Below are 22261 nucleotides of genomic sequence, written 5' to 3'. Positions count from 1 at the left end.
AGGAATGATATGATTTTTAACAGATTACATCTTCTAAACTTCTTGCAGGTTATTTTCAGAGCTACGGCATGGATCCGTACGTGGTTGTTACTCACTTCTATGGGCTCCAGGGGGCATTTGGCTACTGGGTGCAACCGATGGGAGATGGTAGCTCGGGCTATCTTCAACTAGTTTGGATGACGGACGCATAATAGGATAGGTCCTTAATGTAGTCTCATCCAGCCGGTTGTGGCTTTGATTTATTTGCTTAGCCTCTTTTATTTGTTCTCCTTCCGTGAGCTGTACTCCGGATTACAGACTTTGTATTTTGTTGCACTTGCTTAATATCATGGCCGCATGCATCTTTCGGATGCAGAGGCCGGGGGATAACCTCCTTTTCCAAAAAAATATATGTGGTTTTGTTATCTTCATTTCCAAGACTTATGTACATCAAGAGAGATTCAGAAGTTTAAACATGCGAGATTGTTACCACATCATTTCAATGCTCCCTTTCAAACAAAACTTACTAAAGGAAAAGAACGCTGAAATAAGCACTACAATGTTTTGCAATATATTTCCGAAATAACTAATATACAAACTTTATTCCATATGCTTTGTTAGACTTTATATTATTCTAGTAAGAAGTTTAATACCAATAGGCCATTGACCACTTTTAAAAACAACGACTGTGCAGTTTTATGCTTGTGCATGCCAATAGATTGCACCTAGAGTATAACTCTCAGTGTGCATTATACATTTTACCATTAAATAGTTCTAGCACAAGTCATTCATGATATAAAAACAATCTAAAGTGTCATGTTTGTAATTTGCATTTTCTATGCAAAAAACCAATCAAACTAATTGACATGAATAGCTCCAATTGCTAGAACAATGAAATCCATCTATGGTCACTGAACTTTTCCGATGTGTCCATGTTTGTTGGGTGTAGTCCCACATCGTTTGTGGTAGGAGGCAGGATACGATTTATAAGGGTGGGGGTATCCCCTCCTACCAGGCTTGTCTTTTGGGCAGAGAGGGTCCAAGCCCTGGTATAAGTTTGTGTTGCTCTCCGGTTGGGCTTGGTTGACACATGTGGGTTGAAAATGCTAGTTAGCGAGTCCGAGATTGCACAAAAATTATTATCAGAGTCCAGATGCTAGAAAAAATCTCGATGGATTCACAGATGGTCTATCATGGTTGATGGGCTGGAGCTGATGTTCGTCACCGAACTCAAGAACTGCAAATTACAGTACATGCACAGATGCGACTGCAGTCGGCTTGCACCTTGCAAAAAAATTGATTGAAAAAAAGAAAAATAATTTCATCGAATGTATCTTTTGTTCCCTGTCAAAATGAGTAAATATCCACCTTTATTTATGTTTGAGTAACAACTCAATCCATACTCATATTCGAGAACATCTAGATTGATGCAGGCGTGCATTCACCTTAGTTTGGTTCTTTCGATGGCTGAGAGTCATGTTGGTCAGAGTGAAAAGTATGATACTAGTGTATAATACTATCTTTATAGTGCATAGTATTATAACTTGGTATCATAGTGATTTTATTTATTGCCATGCATGACGCATGCTAGTACATTATTTGATATGGTATCATATCATACATGACATACACTAGTATATGTTGGGTCAGTAGAGACAACCGCGGCATATATCTCGCAAACGAGACTAGTAGTGCGGTTAGCATCCACGGTTTCATGCCTGGGCAAAAGGGGTGTCTGGCGTGGCTTTAAAATCTAGAGGATTTTTCCTTAAAAAAGGATTTTGCGTGGTCATGCACCTCTCGACAAAAGGTGCTTGGTTGCAGGTATGCCAGGTTGTTGGCACCTCGTGGCGTGAAAGAGCTCCAGTGCGCCATGTCGCACGCGATGGGTGTACCCTGCCGGATCATGTTTTTTTTTCTTTGTGTTTTTTTAGCCTTTTGACTTCTTCCTGGTTTTTCCTAGGATCCGGTTTACTGATTTTTGTTTTGTTTTGTGACTTCTTTGAGAAACACGATTGTGCTATGCCATCGGTGCTTTCGAGAGAAAGCACAACATGTCCTTCCCATAAAAGTGAGAAGCATAGCCTTACTTCCACAAGAAGCATAGCTGTTTTTTCCGAGTGCTTCCCTGAAAAAGGGAAAAGCACATCCTATTCTTCTACGAGAAGCACATTTGTGTTTCTCGAGAAGCGCTTCCTAAAAAGGAAAAACATGGACCGCGCCTTTCAAAAAAAGTGAAAAGCGCAACCGTGCTTCCGTGTTTCATTTTTTCTTCCGGTTTTTGTTTTTAAAAATTATTAACATGGGATCCAGTTTTGAAGATTTCGACGCGAGTAATCCAACGTTGAAAACGGATTGTGATTTGAACGCATGGTTTCAAAGATAAAACGTTGGAATTTTTTTTACAAAATAAAAAAAAACTCCCAGATTGCGACAATTGACACATATGTAGTATCCCACTTGTTAGCACCAGTAACATTTGCAAAGTGTACCCCATAATTAGTGATTTATCCACTAGCTAGGCATGGAGGGCTCAAGTTAATCGTCGGTGGCACCTTGCGCCCATGAGCCTTCTTTTGGGGGTGAGCTGTGACATAACACTCGATGAGCTCCATCGGGCCTCCAGCTTCAGTAAAGTTTAAGTTCTTCCTTGATACAATAAAATAAATTTGCTAAAAAAACTTTAGAATAAAATAAAATCTCATGCGTGTTTGTTGAACGGGTGAAAGGCCTTGTTCCCGGTTTCTTTGACACTTCTTCGTTACACATACTGTTAGAGATACGACACGCAATCGAACTCGATGAAGAACAAAAACAAGCAAGGAACACGAGAATTTAATGTGGAAAACCCCTCCAACACAAAGGGGGGGAAACCACGGGCGCCAGCCAGCCAAATTTCACTATATCGGGGGAGGTTACAAACGCCGGGGAGTTACAACTGATCAACTTATCCCGTGCGGCGGCTTACAAGAGCCTACCGGCGACGGGCCTCGCTCCGCTCGCTCGTCAGAAGTTAGCCTCCCTCTTTATACTTGAATGTGGAGCATAACATAACACATACTATCTGTATTCTAGGAAAAAATGTAACATGCTCTCATTTAACTTTCCATTTGATAGGGATACATTCCATTTCAAAGCGAAAATGGAGTGGTAAAGAATAAGGGGTCATGGCAGCGGTGACGAGAAGCGGGCAATGATCCCGGGTGTGATGCGGGAGGGAGGTGAGACCACCATTTCATCGCACAGGTAGGGGAAACGGTAAAGAATAATGGGCTGTTAGCTAGCTGCTCATGAGTCATGACCAAACTTAACAATCAACACTACATTGTAAGATACTCTCCCTCCGTCCCGTAATGTAAAGATGTAATTATGGGATGGAGGAAGTAGCTAATATAAGCACTCATGCCGAGCGATGTCAACACTCAACACTACACTGTATTGCTTCAAGTTGTACACCATTATGGGAGAAAAAAGGCTGCAAGTTGTACAGCGCTGGCAACTCAAGTCTCCAAGTCTTGTCGTGGCGTCCATTTTCCAAGCTTTTTCCACAAGTTTTCCTTACATGATTGAGACGAGCCAGCATACTGTCACTGATTTGAGTCACTAGCACCCTGTCCCATGCAGAGACCGTCAAGCGAGTTAGGCAGCTACCGCCGAAGAGAAGACAGCGACGGACAAACAAACAGAGAAATGTCCAGTTAAAAAAAGAAGAGAGAAATGTGACTGCAGAAAACCCATATTAAATATCCAGGCACGATAGAATCTGGTGATATACTACTAGTATAATTGCTTTCGTAATAATGTGATTTTACCGAGCTTTGTGAATATCTTGCAATGGAGAAGTTCCGCGTTGGGACCATGTTTATGGAGGAGTCTATGCCACCATACCGAAGAAAGATATTATTATCATCACCGATTTGGTATACGTAGCTAGTGTACATCTTTTGCACTACGCTCAACACACTCCCTTATCTTTGATTAGTCAAGGCTTGAGCTCAGGTGGGAGTCAGGCCGGACATGTAGCTCTAGGGTGTGTCCATGCCGTGCAGAGACTGTCAGGCGACTATGATGGAACGATTGCTACACCTGTGGCGCAAAACGGGACGAGATTCCAGGGGAAACCCATATAAATTCCCAGGTGCTCCCGCTCCTGATCTCACAAGATAAACACCTGAACAGCCAAGTCGAGCCATGGCCGCTCCACCGTCATATGCCCGCATTCCCAACATCATCGTCCTCCTACTCCTAGCACTCTCTGCCATCTCTGTTTCCTCCTCTTCGAGTCCATCCAACGGCAGCGACACGGACCTCTCTGCGCTGCTGGCTTTCAAAGCCCAGCTCGCCGACCCTCGTCGTGTCCTTGCCGGCAGCTGGACCGGCACGTCCTTCTGCCACTGGATAGGTGTCTCGTGCAGCCGCCGGCGGCAGCGCGTCACGGCTCTAACATTGGTAGACACGCCTCTTTCTGGACCGATTGCTCCCCACTTTGGTAATCTCTCTTTCCTCTCTGTTCTTACTCTCAGGGGCACCAACCTTACGGGTTCCATCCCTCCGGAGCTTGGCAAGCTATGTCGGCTTCGATATCTTAGCCTTGATGAAAATAGCCTGTCAGATGTCATTCCTGCTGCCATAGGGAACCTCACAAGGCTCGAGTTCCTTAGTCTAAGTTTTAACCAACTCACGGGCCAAATCCCACCTGAGGTGTTTGTTCGTATGCAGAAACTTGAGACGATTTCTCTGGAAGTTAATAAGTTGAGTGGGCAGATACCACCTTATTTATTCAATAACACGCCTTCCCTGAGCTTCATATACTTTGGAAAAAACAGCATGTCAGGTCCGATACCACATGGCATAGCCTCCCTATCCAAACTTACATACTTGCAGCTGCAGCACAACCAGTTCTCCGGCCTAGTGCCACAAGCCATATATAACATGTCCATGCTAGACCTCATGATATTATCGAACAACAACCTTACTGGTACGATTCCAGACAACCAAAGTTTTATCCTCCCAATGTTGCAAGTGCTTGACCTCTCCGAAAATAAATTTCAGGGACGAATTTCATCAGGGCTTGCATCGTCTCATTACTTAGTAGGATTGTCTTTGGCAGACAATTCTTTTGTGGATGTTGTGCCATTGTGGTTAGTTGAACTACATCACCTAGAAAGTATTTCACTGGGTGGAAATAACCTTGTTGGCTTGATCCCAGCCGCTCTTAGCAATCTCACTAGCCTTACTATGCTAGACCTCTCTGGCTGCAACCTTACAGGACACATCCCACCAGAGTTGGGATTAATGCAAAAACTCTCCTTTCTGCATCTTGGAACAAATCAACTTACCGGAACAATTCAAGCTTCCCTTGGGAATTTGTCCATGTTGTCTCTCCTAGCTTTTGAAGAAAATAAATTATCAGGCTCAGTACCTTCAACACTTGGGAACATTGCAAGTTTAGAGGAGCTTCACCTGCAAAACAACAATTTAGATGGAAGTATTATGGAGCTTTTTTCAGCTCTTTGTAACTGTAGAAACGTCCAACTGATTAACATAGGAGTGAACTCTTTCACGGCTGGGAAACCTCTCTTCACGATTGGTAACTTTAACTCCAGCTTACAACAAATTAGTAGGTGGACTTCCGGCAACAATTTCAAACATAAGCGGTCTTGAGTGGTTAGATCTTTCTAACAGCCTACTCACTGAGCCAATCCCGGAATCCATCACTACACTGAAAAATCTCGTGTGGCTTGACCTCTCTAGTAATGACATGTTCGGCACTATCCCAACAGAAATAGGCATGCTTTGGAATCTACAACGGTTGTTTCTCCAAAGAAATAATTTTTCTGGCTCTATACCAAGAAGCTTGGGTAATCTTAGTAAGTTAGAGAAAACGGACCTGTCCAAGAATCAGTTAAGTTCTATAATACCGGCAAGACTATTCGGCCTTGGTAAACTTATTGAACTAAATCTTTCATATAACTTTCTTGTTGGTGCACTGCCGGCAGATGTTTCCGGGTTAATACAAATATACCAAATGGACCTTTCTTCTAACTCCTTTGTAGCAAGCATCCCAGAATCAATGGGGCAACTTAAGATGCCAATGTACCTAAATCTATCGCACAACTTGTTCGGAGGCCCGATGCCAGACTCACTTCAAAAGTTAACTAGCTTAGCATCCTTAGACCTCTCCTTCAACAACCTCTCTGGTTCCATTCCAATATACCTTGCAAGCTTAACCGACTTGACTACCATGAACCTCTCATTCAATAGGTTGGCAGGCCAAATACCAGAGGGAGGTGTTTTCTCAAACATCACATTGAAATCTTTGATTGGGAATGTTGGGCTGTGCGGTGCTCCACGCCTAGGATTTTTGCCATGTCTTGACAGACCTCGTTCAAATAATATACACTGGCTAAAATTTCTACTCCCAGCTTCCATGGTAGCTTCTGGCAGTATTGCTATTTGCTTATGGTTGTGGATCAGAAAGAAACATAAGCATGAGGGTGAGGTCAAAATTGATGGTGATCCATCCGATGGCATAGTCCACCAGATAGTCTCTTATCATGAGCTCATTCGGGCCACACACAATTTCAGTGAGGACAATTTGTTGGGAAGTGGAAGCTTTGGGAAAGTCTTCAAGGGACAAGTGAGTGGTTTGGTGGTTGCGATAAAAGTGCTTGACATGCAGCTGGAGCAGGCCAAGAGAAGCTTTGATACTGAGTGTCGTGTGCTCCGCATGGCGCGACACCGCAACCTGATACAGATACTCAATACATGTTCCAACCTAGACTTCAGAGCACTTGTGCTTCCATACATGCCAAATGGCAGTTTAGAGATGCTGCTACACCGGTCTCAGAGTACAGTGCCTTTGGGGTTTCTTGAAAGGATCAACATCATGCTCGATGTGTCGATGGCAATGGAGTACCTACACTTCGAGCACTATGAGGTGATACTGCACTGTGACTTGAAACCTAGCAATGTGTTGTTCGATATGGACATGACTGCTCATGTGGCAGACTTCGGCATTGCAAGGTTACTTCTAGGCAATGACAACTCCATGATATGTGCGAGTATGCCTGGAATAGTTGGTTACATGGCACCAGGTACTTAGCTAGAATCTATCAAACCATTGACTATTTACTAGTGAAGATACATGATCTCATCTTTATTCATTTGTTTCATGCTTCTTGTGCAGAGTATGGCTCTTTTGGAAAGGCATCACGAAAGAGTGACGTGTTCAGCTACGGGATCATGCTCCTTGAAGTATTCACCAGGAAAAGACCCATTGATGCTATGTTTGGGCATGAACTAACCCTTAGGCAGTGGGTCCACACTGCATTTCCTGCGGAGCTTGTGAGTGTCATTGACAACCAGCTACTCCAAGGCTCCTCTTCTTCTAGTTGCAACCTTGTTGAAGGATTTCTTGTGCCGATATTCGAGTTGGGTTTGCTCTGCTCTAGCGGCATGCCTAACCAGAGAATGACGATAAGAGATGTGGTGGTGAGGTTGAAGAAGATCAAAGTAGAGTACACCAAACAAGCAGCATCAGCATCACGTAGTAGTGCAGCATAGGGATTGATCTCTTGCTACGACTCTTCCTCTACTTACGATGGGGCTCTTTCCATGGGTGGGTGGACCAGATCCCAGATGATGCCTGTCAGGGAGGAGGACATCGAGAATCCAGTGTCGATGGAAGCATGAACTACCTTAAATAGCTCCACAGACTAGTAAGGATTATATTCCTCCATTGTAGGATAAATCTGAAGCATGTTCTTCTATTTTTCTAGTTTAATATGTATGCATGTTTCTATACTTTCAGCAATGTAGTAATGAAGTATGACATCATAAAGCATACAACCTTGTGTTACCTCTCAATATATGTATGAAGCCTTTTGTATGCAAACATACAAAAAACAGAGCGCTATCATAACTTATATGCAAGTGTGTAATGCTGATGCAAAAGACAGAGAGATTAAAAAATTGCAACAAAAAGCAATTCATAGTCAGATGGAACTCTTTGGAGACAGGCTTTCAACATCAGCGAAGTTGACGGAGATCCAGACTGGGATGGTCAAAGGAAAATCACGCAAATGAATGATGAAAATCAAACCCAAGATCAAAATTCAGAATCGGAGAGTTTCAGGACATGCAAGCACAGCACCAAACAGACTCCTCTGTACCCACACTAGCATTGCTGCCACGGAGCAGAGCACCTGCGGTTTTGCGGAGCCAGCGGCAGGACGAGAGGAAGGCAAGATGAAGAGTTTGAGTAAGTGCAGTAGTTGCTCTGCTTACCCCAATCGACCGACGTCCGGATCCGCCCCTCCTGTCTCTACCCTCGTAAGGCGCGAGGCAATCGGCCGTTGCCGTGCGCGTCTCTTCAGTACTCATCTCCTATCCAAGCTGAAACGCAAATCTGGGAGGTCACCATATGGCTGAAATAGCACGAAAGTATTTATACAACTTGCAAGAACAAGAAATTTCTATGCCACTGGTTTCCGGTGCTTGATCGGGGCAAGATAATAATATGCATGGAACATTGGGCTACGAGATTAAACATGGAGAGGGACGCTAACGCTCCTCTTGCATGGCAGTACAAATAAAGTACAGAAAACTCACTTGTTACTTGAGGAATTCAGTATTTGATTAGCGAGGTTCTAGTCAAGCAATAACTGTCCAACCAAGTAATTCCAGGGGACACGCGAATGCGAATGTAAACTGAATTATCCACAGATCCTTTGGAACACCCCCACGCGTTAAAATCACAGTGGAGGGAGACGCGTGCTTCTTCTTCGCAGAACCAACCACTAGCAACACGATTCGAGCCAAGGATCACTCGACCAGAGGATAGATGAATGGACGAAGGGGAACCAGTGTTCAGGAGAGAATGTACCTTGTGGAGGGAGCCCATGGCGGTGTGGCGGTGACGCGGTGGGTGGCTGGCGGCGATCCCTTTCGCCTCTCCTCCAATGGCTTCTCTCTGCTCCTCCGCTGCTTCATCCAAACATTTTTACTGGAAAAAAATTAGTTTGAATGGGCTCCGTGCTGCTTGGGCTCCACTGGCTTCAACGGCCCGTCCTAATTTGGCTCGAGCTTCCACAAGGCTCAATCGTACCATCGCTTACTCCGCTACTCTGGTCGGACGCGTCAGTGGATGGATGACGATGACAAGGCCGCGGCCACCAGCTCGGAGCGGCGCGCCGGCGACCATGGCCGCCGCACCCGCAACGAAGAGCGCGGGCGTCGACGCTGCACGCCGTACCCGTCGCAAGGTCTGCACGGCTCACTCTTGCTCCAGCCCTGCTTAAAGGTCTCCCCCGTTTTCCTATTAGGAGTTCTTATTATATGGAAAAACTTGTCTAGCAATCAGTTCATTTTGTTGGTTTTGGTGATTCAGTTAACCAGAAAGGCAGAAATGAAAGTAAAACATTAGTTGTCAGATTGCAGACATACGCGGCATGCTTGTTTGCTAACTCATTTTCTGCAGTTCTGATTGTCTTTAATCAACATTTTTTGGTCACAAAAATCATATTAAGATGGCTTGGTTCACAGCGAGCTCTGTCAATCGGCTATAACCAATAAATGGCCCCTCCTCCTAGGCTGTTCTTAGCACACCTATTGAGCTTCGACTAATTGTTGTGACTGTGCGTGTTCCACAACTTTAATTTACCAGTGAACTCGAATTTCTAGCCACCAGTTTCAACTACAATTCACATGTGAAGAGAAGCGAAAACTTGTTGCTCCTTTGGTTAACAATAAAGTACTCCCTCTGTTCAGAAATACTTGTCGGAGAAATGGATGTATCTAGACATATTTTGATTCTAAACAAGTGATTTTGGTACATAGGGAGTGGCAAAAGCTTTTTGTCCCACCATCTAGAAAATTTATTAGGTAATAGAGGTTATAGAGCTCAGAGGCAGTGACACAGATTTTCTTGGCAAAGAGGAAGGATGCTACTTTTATTATTTTGGAAACGGCTCCAAGGCCATTCCTATTATTCAACGGTAGAAATACGACAAGCACCAACCAACTGGCACACACCACATGTTCCTGTCTCAACTAACTCCCACTACTAAACCAAATTTGAAAATATTAATGCGTGTTATCAAAAATTATATTGTTGAATTCATATTTGAATGTAGCTTCAAAACTATGAGGGGGACTAGTAAACCAGGATGAAGGTAGTATTAGTCACCGAATTCAGGAACTGTAAATTAAAGTACATCTGCGTGCTTGTTCTGTCGGCCTCCTATAGTCACCGGCTTGTGTCCAATTCATATTCTTCTACTGACACGATGTGTCTTATATGTTTGACTATCAGCCATGGCAGAAAAAGGGACCCGATACCTAATCTGCATTCCCTATATCACGCTTAACATCACTCTAGGAAACCATCAGCACAATGGGCACAATGCGCGCGTCCTTCTCAAAGAGTTCATGCACCTTAAGCAACCTGCGTTCAGCTCCTCTACTGAGCCCCTGGTTGCAGACGACTGGCTTGGGGGCATCAAGCACTTGTTGCATACTCATTGTTACTCTTCTCGACTCAAATTTCCAATACATCACATTCCCTGTTCGGATTGTGTTTTCTCGACATCCGTACCAGTTACCATGCTCCTTATTATTACTCTCCTCCCACACTCTGCCATTCTCCTTCTACAAATTAAATGTGATCCTACTACATAGAGAATAACCAAGTTATATATAGGAGGTTAGAAAGTGATCAATGTTATGTGCAGCCCGGACACCATAATTGCTGCACCAAACATTGATGCCAGCTGTTCTAATTGTTAATTTTATTGTGAGAGCATAGTTGTCGACATTTGTAGCACTCATAACATATATAAATATGGGCAACCCTAAGCGGAAAGTTGCTAGCAACCCATGACAAAAAAATCCATTGTGAAATCAAACTACTCCATAGATATGGAATATGGTTTGCTGAAGTGTGTCTACAGTACTGTATTTTTCCCAATAAGAGTTTGTTTCACTATATGACGTTTAGTTACCTTGATGTTAGAGACTTATCCACATCAAGAGACATTCGGTAAACTTAAACATCATGAGGTGTACTTAAGCATGTTGTGTACTATAGTAGCAGCTATGTAAAAGGAACACAATCCTGATCGTCTGCACCTGGTGAACAGTAAATTAAAATAAAAGAGTAAAGCATCCGAAAGATACTCTGGCATTTTTAGGCATCCAAGATGCTCATGTGCGCTAGCAGCCTGCGAAATTTCGTGGTGTTTGGACATATGAGGAGCTCCTACCAAAATAAACAAAATCGGCTCTGAACAATATATTCTTTCTCAAAGTTTCTCGGGCACCCGGATTTTTTTTTTTGGCATGAACTCCTCAGATGTCCATATGAGCATGCAAATTTGCATGAACCTTGGATGCCCAAAACTTTTAGATTTGTTTGAACATGAGCTCTTAAGAGTGGACAAGTATTTTATTTGACCAATATTAATACCAAGATACTACAGCAAGCATCGTGCAAGAAGAGTAAAACTCACACAGGTGAGTAGGACACCAAAAGGATTCCCCCGTGTACTTGCGTGTCTGAAATGAACACGATCATCATCAAGTCAATTGATTATTGGTCGATAGTATAGACAACTAGCTACACTGAGTGATGTGCGAGTGTTACCACCATGGAGCAGACATCCCGCAGTTTTGCAGTTGCAGAGCCAGCTGCAGCGAGAGGCAAATCACTACACAAGGGACCATATTGGGCACGAACCTAAACAAGCCTGCCTAGCCACCCGTCCATCCTACATGAGGGCAATTATGCCGGAACCACGGAACTATTCAATTTTTTTTATATAACTCGTAAAAACAAAATAATTGGTTCCATTGGGTTTTGGTGCTTCCCCATGGCCAGGACAAGATAACTTTATCATTGTGCTATGAGATTAAACAGGGAGAGGAATGCTAACGATCCTTTTGCTTGGCAGTATAAAGTACTAGTAAGTATAGATAAGAGGTTGGCTTTTTGAGGAATCAACAGTTAACTGGTGAGCCTCAGGCTGCAGTGATGGCTGAACATAGCCTGAACTTACACGAATGAAGTAATACAGTACGAATAAAAAGAATTAGCCTGAACTTAGAGACACAAATTAAGTAATTTCACAGGGCACACTAAAATACATCGATTGATCTGCAGATCATTGTACAGGGCATGAGAAACTCTAATCGAGGCTATCTGACCAAGTCAAACTAGAGTTACTCATGCTAGCGTTCTAGCCCTTGCAAAACCTAGTCGATCAATTAATCAATCAATCAGACTGTTAGTCTCACCTCTTCTAGGGTTTTAAAATTACAACAAGGCGAGAGAGAATACGAAATTAGCACCAAAATTTGAATCTCGTTCCCACGAGGCCAATCGCAGGACTGAGTACCAACCAGGGAATATACGAATTGATAAGGGGAGGAGGTGAAACTCGGATTCAGGTGAGAATGTGGGGGGGGGGGGGGGGGGGGGGGGGGGGGGGGGGACAACAAGGACCATGTAGAGTGAGCCAGCAGTGCATGGCGGAGGCACGCTCCGATGATGGCTGCTCTGCTTTATCTGTTGCGGCTTCAAAACTAGTATATATTATTTTGCAAAAAAAATGTGTTGGATCGGCTGCTTGCTGCTTAGCTACATTTACCAAGCCGGACGATACTAATCGGGCTCGAGGTCAGTAGACAACACGACCCATTCTAGAGACTACAGACTATGCTACTAGCTTAATCATTTTTTTCTTCCAACGAAGTCTGGGAGAATGACTCAGACTCAAATTTCCAATACATCCCATTCCCGCCAGGCCGGATATGATACATGACCGTCTGTGCCTTTACTCTGCTCTTCATTGTTACTCACTTTCCACACTATGCTATTCTCACTTAGAAACTAAATGTGATCTTACTGCATGGGAATAAACTAGTTATATATTCGAGGCCAGATAGTGATAAATGATGTTTGTGGCCCGGACATCATAATTTCTTCAACAAACATCGCATAATGCCAACTGTGGCAGTCGTTTAATTCAACTACATATAGTGTAGTTGCCACCATTTGTAGCACTTGTGAGTCGTGACTTATATAAATATGAGCAACCCTAACAGCAATGCTGCTTGCCAACCCTGACAAAAAAGCCATCCACTCAAAAATTTATATAAATATTTAAAGAGGGGTTAAGGTTTGATGAAGCATGTATATGTGTGTGTGTGTGTGGGGGGGGGGGGGGGGGGGGGGTTAAAAGAAGTCTGGTAAATTAGTTTTCTTTTTGCAATAGGCAGTAACTCACCAGCAAAGAAAAATGACCTAGGAATGCCTACTATCCATGCCAATGACCTTCCTGTCTCATGACGATAAGAATCTAACCAGCCCACGTAGAACCAACTATATCCATTCGCATCTTCAAAAAAAAATATCCATTCACCTAGGGCACTACAGACAAGGATCAAACAGCCACATCAAGCGGAAGTAGAGTCTCCAGAGCGGCCGTCACATACGCCTTCACGGGATATCTCGAGTACTCCACATACTACACTAAGTAGGGAATGACCAATTACTAGAGTGCACCGCTAGGAACCTCCAATATATGAACCCAGTAGAGACGAATCAGCATGCGGTCACAAATATAGCTATCGTGCACAAGAACTCCTTGGAAGCGGGCCGCATCGGTTGGATCGACGCCGCCACGCATGGCTGCAAATGCTCTCCAGCCAGGAACTGGTAAGATGCATCACTCCGCCGGTAGGGGACGTCGACCAGGAAAGTCCTACCATTACTGTGAATCAGAGATCGGAAGGCCTCCGCTGAATTCATCGTTGTTATCGCGAACTGATGTGGAAACTGTGTCCTGCCGCCGTCGTCAACCGCGAACGCTTTGCTTGACGGCATCCTTCGATGGTGGCGAGAGGAGAAGGCTCATAAAAGTGGACTAGGGCGCTACACGGGAGCACCCTCGCCAACGACAAAGGAAAAGAATTAAAAACACGGAAAAGAATTGCCGTCGATCCATCTCCTCCCCTCCAATGGCTCCTCCTCTGCTTCATTGATGGGCTGCTTGCTGCTTGGGCTCTACTGACTTGAACAGCCCCGTCCTAAATGGGCTCGAGCTTCCATAAGGCCCAACCTTACCATTGGCTACTCCGCTAGACGAGTCGGTTGATGGATGGCAATGACAATGGCCGCCGCCACCAGCTCGGAGCGGCGCGCCGGCGACCATGGCCGCCGCAACGGAAGAGCGCGGCCGCCGTCGCTGCGCGCCGTACCCGTCGCAAGGTCTGCACGGCTCACTCCTGCTCTACCCCTGCTTAATTAGGTCTCCCTCATTCCTCCCCTTTTCTGATTAGTTCGCGTTCTTGTGGAAGAACTCGTGTAGCAGTCAGTTGATTTTGTTGGTTTTGGTGCTTCAGAACCCTCACCCCTCAGTTCACCAATGCGTATGCAGTAAAATGTGCTACTAAAAAGGGAAGTAAAACATTTGTTGACAGATTACAGACATCATTTTGTCCAGTTCTGATTGTGTTTAATCGATATCTTTTGGTCACATAAATCGTATTAAGAATTTTTGGTTCACAGAGCTCTCTCAATCGGCTATAACCAATAAATGGCCCCTCCTCCTAGGATGTTCTTGACACACCTATTGAGCTTCGACTAATTGCTCAGACTACATAGAGGGTGCGAGTTCCAGAACTTAATTTTACCAGCGAACTTGAATTTCTGGGCACTAGTTTTAACTACAATTTCATATGTGAAACAAGTGAAATCTTGTCGGATTCATATATATTGCATTAGACACCATTGACAATCACATAGAAACCAGGACTAAGTTAGTGGAGTGACTAAGACTAAAGTAACAATGCTCATTTGGTTAACTGAAGTGGCAAAAGCTCTTTATCCCACCTTCTAGTAATTGTATTAGGTAACAGAGCTCAGCAGCAGTGACAAAGATTTTCTTGGAAACGAGGATGGATGCTACTATTATTATTTCAGAAACGGCACCAAGGCCGTTCCTATTATTTAACGGTAACATCCAAGAAATACGACAAGCACCAACCGACTGACACACACCACATTTTCCTCTGTCCCGACTCACTCCCGCTACTAAACCAAACTAGCACACTGACTCGACCTTGAATCTTAAAAAAGAGCAGCGTCTAGGAAGAAAATCAAAGCATTATCAAATCTCAATCTTTGCAGGAATCCAAGCCACCCTTCTTTCGGCATGGAGGTGGCGAGATCACTTGCTTGCTGATTCTCCCTCAACAGCTAGCGGAACAGTGCTGGCCATGGTGCGGTACTTGAGGGCGTACAGCATCTCAAGGTAGCGGCGGGTCTCGCGCCTCTCAAGGTTGGAGACGTACTTCCAGAACCCATACACCCCAGTGAGGGTCATGAGCCTCTCAGAGTAAAGCTTCCAGGTGTATCTGAATAAGATAGGTAAAATGACTGTTAGTCGCAGAAACTAGTTATCCTCAGAGCTAGTAAAAACTAGTGAATTTTGAGTTGCATACTTCTCCTCAATACGCTGAAGCCCGCCCTGTGAAATCTTGGTCCAGTGGCTGGGGTCAACCTGGCACTTCTCAAAGAACTCAACAAGCAGAGTGGAGGCCTTGTCACCCTGGTAGGGATCAATGTGGTAGCCGGACACACCATTCACGATGATCTCAGCAGGACCACCATATGCAGTTGCAAAGGTAGGAAGACCGCAGGTCATGGCCTCGATGACAGTAAGCCCAAAAGCCTCATAGAAAGCAGGCTACACGCAGAAGAGTTATGTGAAAACGCAATTTTTTACCAGGCCAGTATGTGGTTTATGCAACATGTAGTTACCTGCACAAAGGCACCCTTGGTGTCACAGATGTAACGGTAGAGCTCAGCATTACGGACACGGTTCATCTGGGCTGAGATCCAGCGGACATGGCCATTCAGGTTGTACTGCTCAATAAGGTCAAACATCTTCTTGAACTCAGCCTGCTCCTCCTTGTCCTTTGATGGATTGCCATGGTCACCACAGACAACCACAAGGTTAACAAGTTCCTGCAGGCGAGGGTTCTTGCCATACAGCTCAACCAGACCAGTCAAGTTCTTGACACGGTCCAAACGAGCCATCGAGAAGATGATTGGCTTGTTCCTGTCCTTGAGCACATACCTGCAGAAGGTATTCTAGTCAGATGAACACCAATAACTGGATCAAACCGGTGCAGCTCAAGCAGTAAGAAACAATTCTCCAGTTCTCACTTGTGTTCATTGTTGTCAACATCGCTGTAGAGCAGCTCCTCGATCTCTGGGTGGAGGGAGGTGAGCCTCCTCTGTGACTCGGAGTATGGGAAGTAGATGGACATGTCCGCACCAGGTGAGACTATGTTAAACTTGGGGTCAAAAACATCGATACCATGGACAACACGGTACATCCCAGGCATTGTGAATGCCATGTGAGACTCGTACTGACCAACGGTGTCCTTGCTGAAAAGGCAGAGTTTCCATTAGGCCATGCAAAGCCAACAACAAAACAGAAGGGTATGATCAGTGAAAGTTCAGTTGTAAAGAAATATTACTTTCCAGCAATCTCTTGGAAGGTGCTTGTGATGATGAAGTCAGCATGGTTCATCGCAATCAGATCGGTAGTGAACTGGCATGAGAAGTGGTAGTGGTCCTCAAACTTCTTCCAGTAGAGGTCAGAGTTGGGGTACTTGGTTTTCTCAAGCGCGTGTGCAATGGTACACTGCATACCAACGATCATGGTAACATCAGCAAAGATCAATATGTGGTAAATATGCTTCCAAGAACAGAAAAGCGGCTAGAATTCATACATGAGTAACTCCCATCTTGTGTGCAAGCAGGCACGCAACAAGGTTTCCGTCGCTGTAGTTTCCGATGATCAGGTCAGGATTGGCCTGGAGCTCTCCGGAAATCTCGTGAGCCACATCCTGGCAGAAATGGGGCAGAGTTAGCAAAATATATCTGTGAATAATGACAAAGGTATGATGGTGAGGTTAGGAGGCATCTACTTCAGTGAAAGTCTCCAGGTACGGCCAGACTTCAAAACGAGAGATCCACTTGCGAACAATTCCACTTTCAGTTCTGAATGGCACACGGAGGATGTGGGTGTGCTCTGTACCGAGGACCTTCTCAAGACGCTGACCGCAGGTCGTGCCGGTTGCATCAGGGAGAAGCCTGGTGACCTGTGCAGGGCCAAAAAAAGTTCAGCATCATATTAAATGTTTTGTGTATCATCGAGATATTACACTTACAATAAGGATCCGTGGTGTGATGTCGAGGCCTTGCTGCTTGATCCTCAGCAGCATCTCGTTCTCCATAGCACGGACTTGATCCAGAATGTAGACAACCTTTGGGGAATCATAGCACAAAGATTAATCAGAACAGGTTTAGTCACATGACCATGTATAAACTATGCAGGATGTGTTACCTGGCCTCCGGTGTCAGGGTACCCCAAGACATTGGCTTGGGCAAAGTAGCCGTGCGGCGACAGGATGACAACATTGAACACCATCGGGATTGTGCCAAGGAACTTTTCGAGCGTGGACGGGTCGGGAGCCTCGAGAAGGTCGAGGAGCAGGTGAAGGGTCTCCTGCGCACGCTTGGCGCAGTCACCCCAACCCTTCTCCAGGCCAAGTTCTTGGAACCTGTATTTGTCCAGTCAAAAGAACCGTTAATAACATCTCAGTGGTTCCTTCTGAAGAAAATACTCCAGGCCCCATGACCTGGCTAATAATTCCGTACAATACAATGGTCACTTGGTCAGTACCTGTGGTGGAAGTCCGAGTATGGAGTGTCTGCTGGGAGACCAGACAAATGCTCCTCGGCCTTCCTCAGAGCTCCCTGGAGAGCACTGAGGCTGCGGATTCTGTCGTTCAGCATCATAGTCTGGAGGAAACAGAGTACAAGTTTACATGCTTCTTTTTTCTGCCAAGTCTCATCAAAGTTTAAACAATGTATGCAGGATGAAAGATTGGGTTACCATGCCCTTGTAGTTGTGTGCGCGGAGGAAGTTGAGCAAGGGGTACATGCTCTCCTTGTCATGGAAGAGCTTCGATGACAGGTGCCTGTTGAGGAACTGCACGCCGTTGCCGATGGACTTGGACAGGGAAGGGCGAGGGAAGGAGGCATTGAATGGCTCAAAGTCAAGCTCAAGCACAAAGTCCTTGTTGCTGCCAAAACATAGAAGTACATATCGATAGAGTAAGAGAACGAAATCATAAAATCATAAGAGAACGAAGTCAATTATTTAGTACTGAATTTTCCTCTCTTTTTTTACCTTCCTTCAACAAGCTGTTCCTTGAACTGCAGGTACTCAGGGACGCTCAACTCCTCGACAGCGAGCTCACTCACATTGACCCTCACATACTCCCAGACACCAGGCCTTGGACGGATGGCAAGCGCGACCCACGGCGAGATGACGATCGCCTCCTGTATCATATACAGAAGTGCACCAATTAGAGCAACAGGTAAAGCAAAAAAGGATGCTCAAGAAGTCTGCTGAGATAAGTAGTCAGATGCAAACCTGCGCTGCCCTGAGCACATCCTCAAAGGCGCCATCCTTGAGCTTCTCGCGCTCTGCCTCAGGGATCGCGGTGTTGTACTCAGCGATGATCTGGTGGGACTGCAGCATTCCATTTCCAAGGTTGACCAACCTGCACAAAGCATCGTCAGATGCCGCATAAGATCCACCATATATCATTCAGAATTATCGGATTGAGTAAGATCCACCCAGATATATTTGCAAGTCAGATTGGTGACATTTGAAGCCATTGTTTAGCACAACATGCGTCATTCAGAGAAGAATTTGGAATTCCGTTGGAAACATTGCAGTGCTGGTTTTGATGCTGCATTTACTAAACTTGACAGAATAATATGAGATTCAGTTCAGTCAGATGTTGTGCCACATAGATCCTGTCAGATCCAAGCATCGGCAGACCGATTAGTGCATCATGTTCAGCAAGTCTTGATTAGCACTAGGACAAAGTGCAGAATACAATCATTCTACCCAGTGGGGCTGTATCGAATCTAAAAATGCACGTGCAGTCAGATCTGGCAGCAATCAACAGAACTCATCAGTGTTCAGTACTAGGTTTCAACAGAAACTTGTTTAAATATTTGATTGTTTGACCATATTTCCTGAGCAGGAATGAAGTTGCACACTAGGCCAGATCTAGTTAAGTATATAACAGTTTTTTCTAATACTGGCCATCACCAAGAGATTTATATTCTGGCATAAACTTATCAACAAAAAGGTAACAGTGGCAGTGCAGGGGAAACAGGGGTCGAACCTGGTGAAGACGGCGACGAGCTCGTTGGGGTGCGCGGAGAGGGAGTCGCCGATGCGCTCCCTGACGCTGTGGAGGCGGCTGAGGACGCGGTCGCCGGCGGCTTCCCCCATCACTCAAGCCTAGTCTGCTGCAGAACAAGATTATCAGTGGTGGGTTCTTGACTTCAGAGATCCAACAGATGAACAGGAACCGAGCAAGATTTGAAGAAGACCAAAGAAAAATAAAACATTCGACGGCGCAAACTAGAGGATCGAGAGGCATACAAGAATCAAAATCTAGACTTAAGGTTTCAGACAGAGGACCGAGAAGGAGAAAGCAGTGGAGTGTGCGCATTTATAATTATAGTTTAGAGGTAGCCCAGGTGGTGTCCGCGAGAAGTTGAAGTAGCCGACAGAAGCCGGTGGGTTTGCATGAGCAGCAGTAGCCGCCCGTTGGAACCGAAGCTGGCAGTGGCAGGGAGGAGGAAGAGTGACGCGTGCGAGCGCCTTGTAAAGCACGAGATCAGCGTGGGATTCCTTTCTTGCAGGCCATGCCAAGGTGGTTAAGGCTAATGGTGGTGATTAGGCGTCGAGCTTTTCGTGTTACCGGGAAATGACAGAAACAATCTGGAGCTAATTAACCATGGCTGCTAGCACAAGAAAGGAGAGCCGACCGACGGCGCGAGCTCCGACACGGACTGACTGAGGCGCAGACTTTTCGGCGGGAAGGGGGATGAGGATCCATGAGTGAGTAAGCTCGCTAGATCTAACAACATCTAAGGTGCATCCACTTGGTGGTGGGTTGGTGCTGAAACCTTAAACCCGTCTAGAGAAGAGAATGATGGCAACTTGCCAGGGCCGCGGATCCGGCCGGAAGCACCCATCCACCACATCTCCGCAAGTGGATGCTGATTGCCATCTTCTGTCCCCTCCCCTAGTGGCTAGTCCAGCAAACCACTTTATTTTTTCTTAATTATTATTAACAGCAAAAACAGAGGAGGCTGCACCGACGACACCGAAACAGAGCATAGCAGAGCACACGCAGAAGAAAGAAGAACTCCATTGGAATGTGGAGGAGCTCACCTTGCACTTCTTCTCCGCGAGGAGAGCCCCAGGAACCGCCACGCGAGGTAGAAACGAAGGGAAGCAGAGAGAGGTGGACGACGATGGGTGAATGGAGAGCTCTGCCCACGGCGAGGCAGGGTATTTATGCTGCACGGCCGGGGTGGGGTGGCAGGTGGCACGCACCGTCATCTTTGCACTGCCCCCTTCTTCACTGTGCGAACTTGTTTGCTTGCGAAACAATTTAGCTGTATCAATTAGTGCATTCGATTCGCGGTGATCTGACCCGTATGTTTGATTTCTTTCCATGTGTACGTGGGTCTCTGTGGCGATATACGGCCGTGTCTGTGTGCAGCCGGGAAAAGGTTTCTTCCTTTCCTGTTCGAGACGTTTGGGGAGCAAGCCAAGCCATGGACCAAATTGATGGATCGCGGGGTCATAATCCGTGCCAAAACTATTGCTCAGGATTGGCCTCCCGTTTTTTTTATCTTGATTAATGTAGTATGTATTTCTAGAGATAAATTGATTTTTTTTTTGCAAAAGAGAGATAAAATGTATTATTATCAGGGGCGTGGCTAAGCCTCGGTATCAGTTGGACTGAGATTTAATCACATGGACTGAGACATAACAAAGTCCGAGATTTAGGAACACCGTATTATCATAGCCGGCTGAGTATGAGCTCATTTTTTCTTTTTTTGAAAATAGTACAATCGCAGATGGTTACATACGATATTAATATATGTATTTTAGAAAAAAAATTGTAATAAGACAGGCCGGCCAGTGTCATATGCCTTCATTATTTATCTTATTATTAATATATGTACTTTAGAAAAGCACAATGCATTATTATCAAAGGCTGGCCGAATATGAGCTCGTTTTTCTTTCTTTTTGTGAACACTGTTTAATCACAGATGCCCACGTACACACACATATGCACTTATACAGCTCAGTTGTATGAGCTCTTCTTTCGCTCGTGTCATCTTGGTGTGACTTTTCGAGTCAACAAATCTGCTGTCATGGAACAGAACTAACATATACGGAAAACATGTGCACATATTATACAACATTATTAATCAGTGGTTTCGCGGACAGTGATAGTGTCATCGAGAATTTATTTACTTGGGTGCGATGAGGTTGGAGGTGGATTTACAGTCGATTTTACTTTCTGACTGTCTATAGGAAGCCAACAGCCGGTTTTGTGGTAATGGTAACACACAACTTGGGTGCTTCTTTTTATCTACCTTGTTCTTTCGATCGCCAACACACTCTTTCTTTCTTTTCTTTCTGCGAGGGAGATCGCCAACACACTCTTGTCTAGTCTAGTAGTCTGAGCGAGCTTTTTTATGTATGTACAGTACGGGAATCTGTACGTGCACCCCGTAGGTCGCTCCACACCAGCCAGGGAGCAACTTTTTCCGTGCTGGATGGGGACAGGCCTCCTGCCAAAGGACGGGAAATCATCGACCGGGTGCTTTATATTACTCGGGATGGATGATGAGATTAGTTCGGGTGAGATCGGGTCTCGCTTGGGTTGGAAGCAAGGTGGTCAATGGCCCCTCTTTTCTTTCTTCAGGTGGATCGTCCCTTCCTACGTGCCCCCACAACCCAACCGAATCGCCACCAAAACTTGTTCCTTCTTATCCACACCCCTCTACCCTCTCGCCTGACTGCTTGGCGTCCTGTGTTCAACAGTTTGCAAAGTATACTTCTCATGTAATTTTTATTATGTTTGAGACGCTTTATACTTCTGATAAAAATTTTATAATAGATCCGATCCTTTCCCTAAAAAAGGTCTTTCTATTGAAATAAAAATCAGCTGAAAAAAAAGCTCCTGCCAACGAGGAGCAACCCAATGCACCAATGGACCGGGGAGATGTGACAATTTATTTTAGCGTCCAGTAAATTAGGAGGTGTGCTGATCAACAGATCGGTGTTAATACTACTACCTCCGTTCTGAATTA

The 22261-nt window shown here is 45.1% G+C and overlaps 1 protein-coding gene and 1 pseudogene across 4 annotated transcripts; one reads left to right on the top strand and one right to left on the bottom strand.

Moving 5' to 3' along the window:
• The first annotated feature begins 4155 nt into the window (after nt 1–4155).
• Nucleotides 4156–7819, top strand: LOC109779204 (uncharacterized; annotated as a pseudogene).
• Nucleotides 7820–14920: 7101 nt separating this feature from the next.
• LOC109779202 (sucrose synthase 1) lies at nt 14921–20439 on the bottom strand. 4 transcript variants are annotated; one of them, XM_020337811.3, is made up of 15 exons: nt 20322–20439; nt 19261–19387; nt 18495–18624; nt 18249–18400; nt 17952–18141; nt 17739–17857; nt 17400–17616; nt 17224–17319; nt 16981–17154; nt 16783–16899; nt 16528–16694; nt 16211–16435; nt 15803–16121; nt 15484–15728; nt 14921–15396 (listed from the first exon to the last, which is right to left on the bottom strand). In XM_020337811.3, exons 2-15 carry the CDS (start codon nt 19368–19370, stop codon nt 15210–15212), a joined length of 2448 nt encoding a protein of 815 aa, XP_020193400.1. In that variant the 5' UTR covers nt 19371–19387; nt 20322–20439; the 3' UTR covers nt 14921–15209. The 4 variants fall into 4 exon arrangements, with proteins under 4 accessions (XP_020193400.1, XP_020193399.1, XP_020193401.1 ...); XM_020337810.4 differs by having other exon boundaries at nt 19261–19384; nt 20322–20426; XM_020337812.4 differs by lacking the exon at nt 20322–20439 and adding an exon at nt 19524–19720.
• Between the last annotated feature and the right edge of the window lie 1822 nt (nt 20440–22261).

The sequence above is a fragment of the Aegilops tauschii genome, chromosome 7, assembly GCF_002575655.3.
Source record: "Aegilops tauschii subsp. strangulata cultivar AL8/78 chromosome 7, Aet v6.0, whole genome shotgun sequence".
Taxonomy (NCBI): domain Eukaryota; kingdom Viridiplantae; phylum Streptophyta; class Magnoliopsida; order Poales; family Poaceae; genus Aegilops; species Aegilops tauschii.
This window is presented reverse-complemented; position numbering and strand designations above follow the sequence as displayed.

Bases quoted from the DNA above. Each gene is read 5' to 3' on its own strand.
- LOC109779202 (XM_020337811.3), bottom strand. From the start codon at position 19,370: ATGGGGGAAGCCGCCGGCGACCGCGTCCTCAGCCGCCTCCACAGCGTC. The intron at 17,320-17,399 runs GTAACACATCCT...GATTCCCCAAAG, and splicing joins ACCCTGACACCGGAGGCCAG to GTTGTCTACATTCTGGATCA. The intron at 17,155-17,223 runs GTAAGTGTAATA...GGCCCTGCACAG, and splicing joins TCACACCACGGATCCTTATT to GTCACCAGGCTTCTCCCTGA.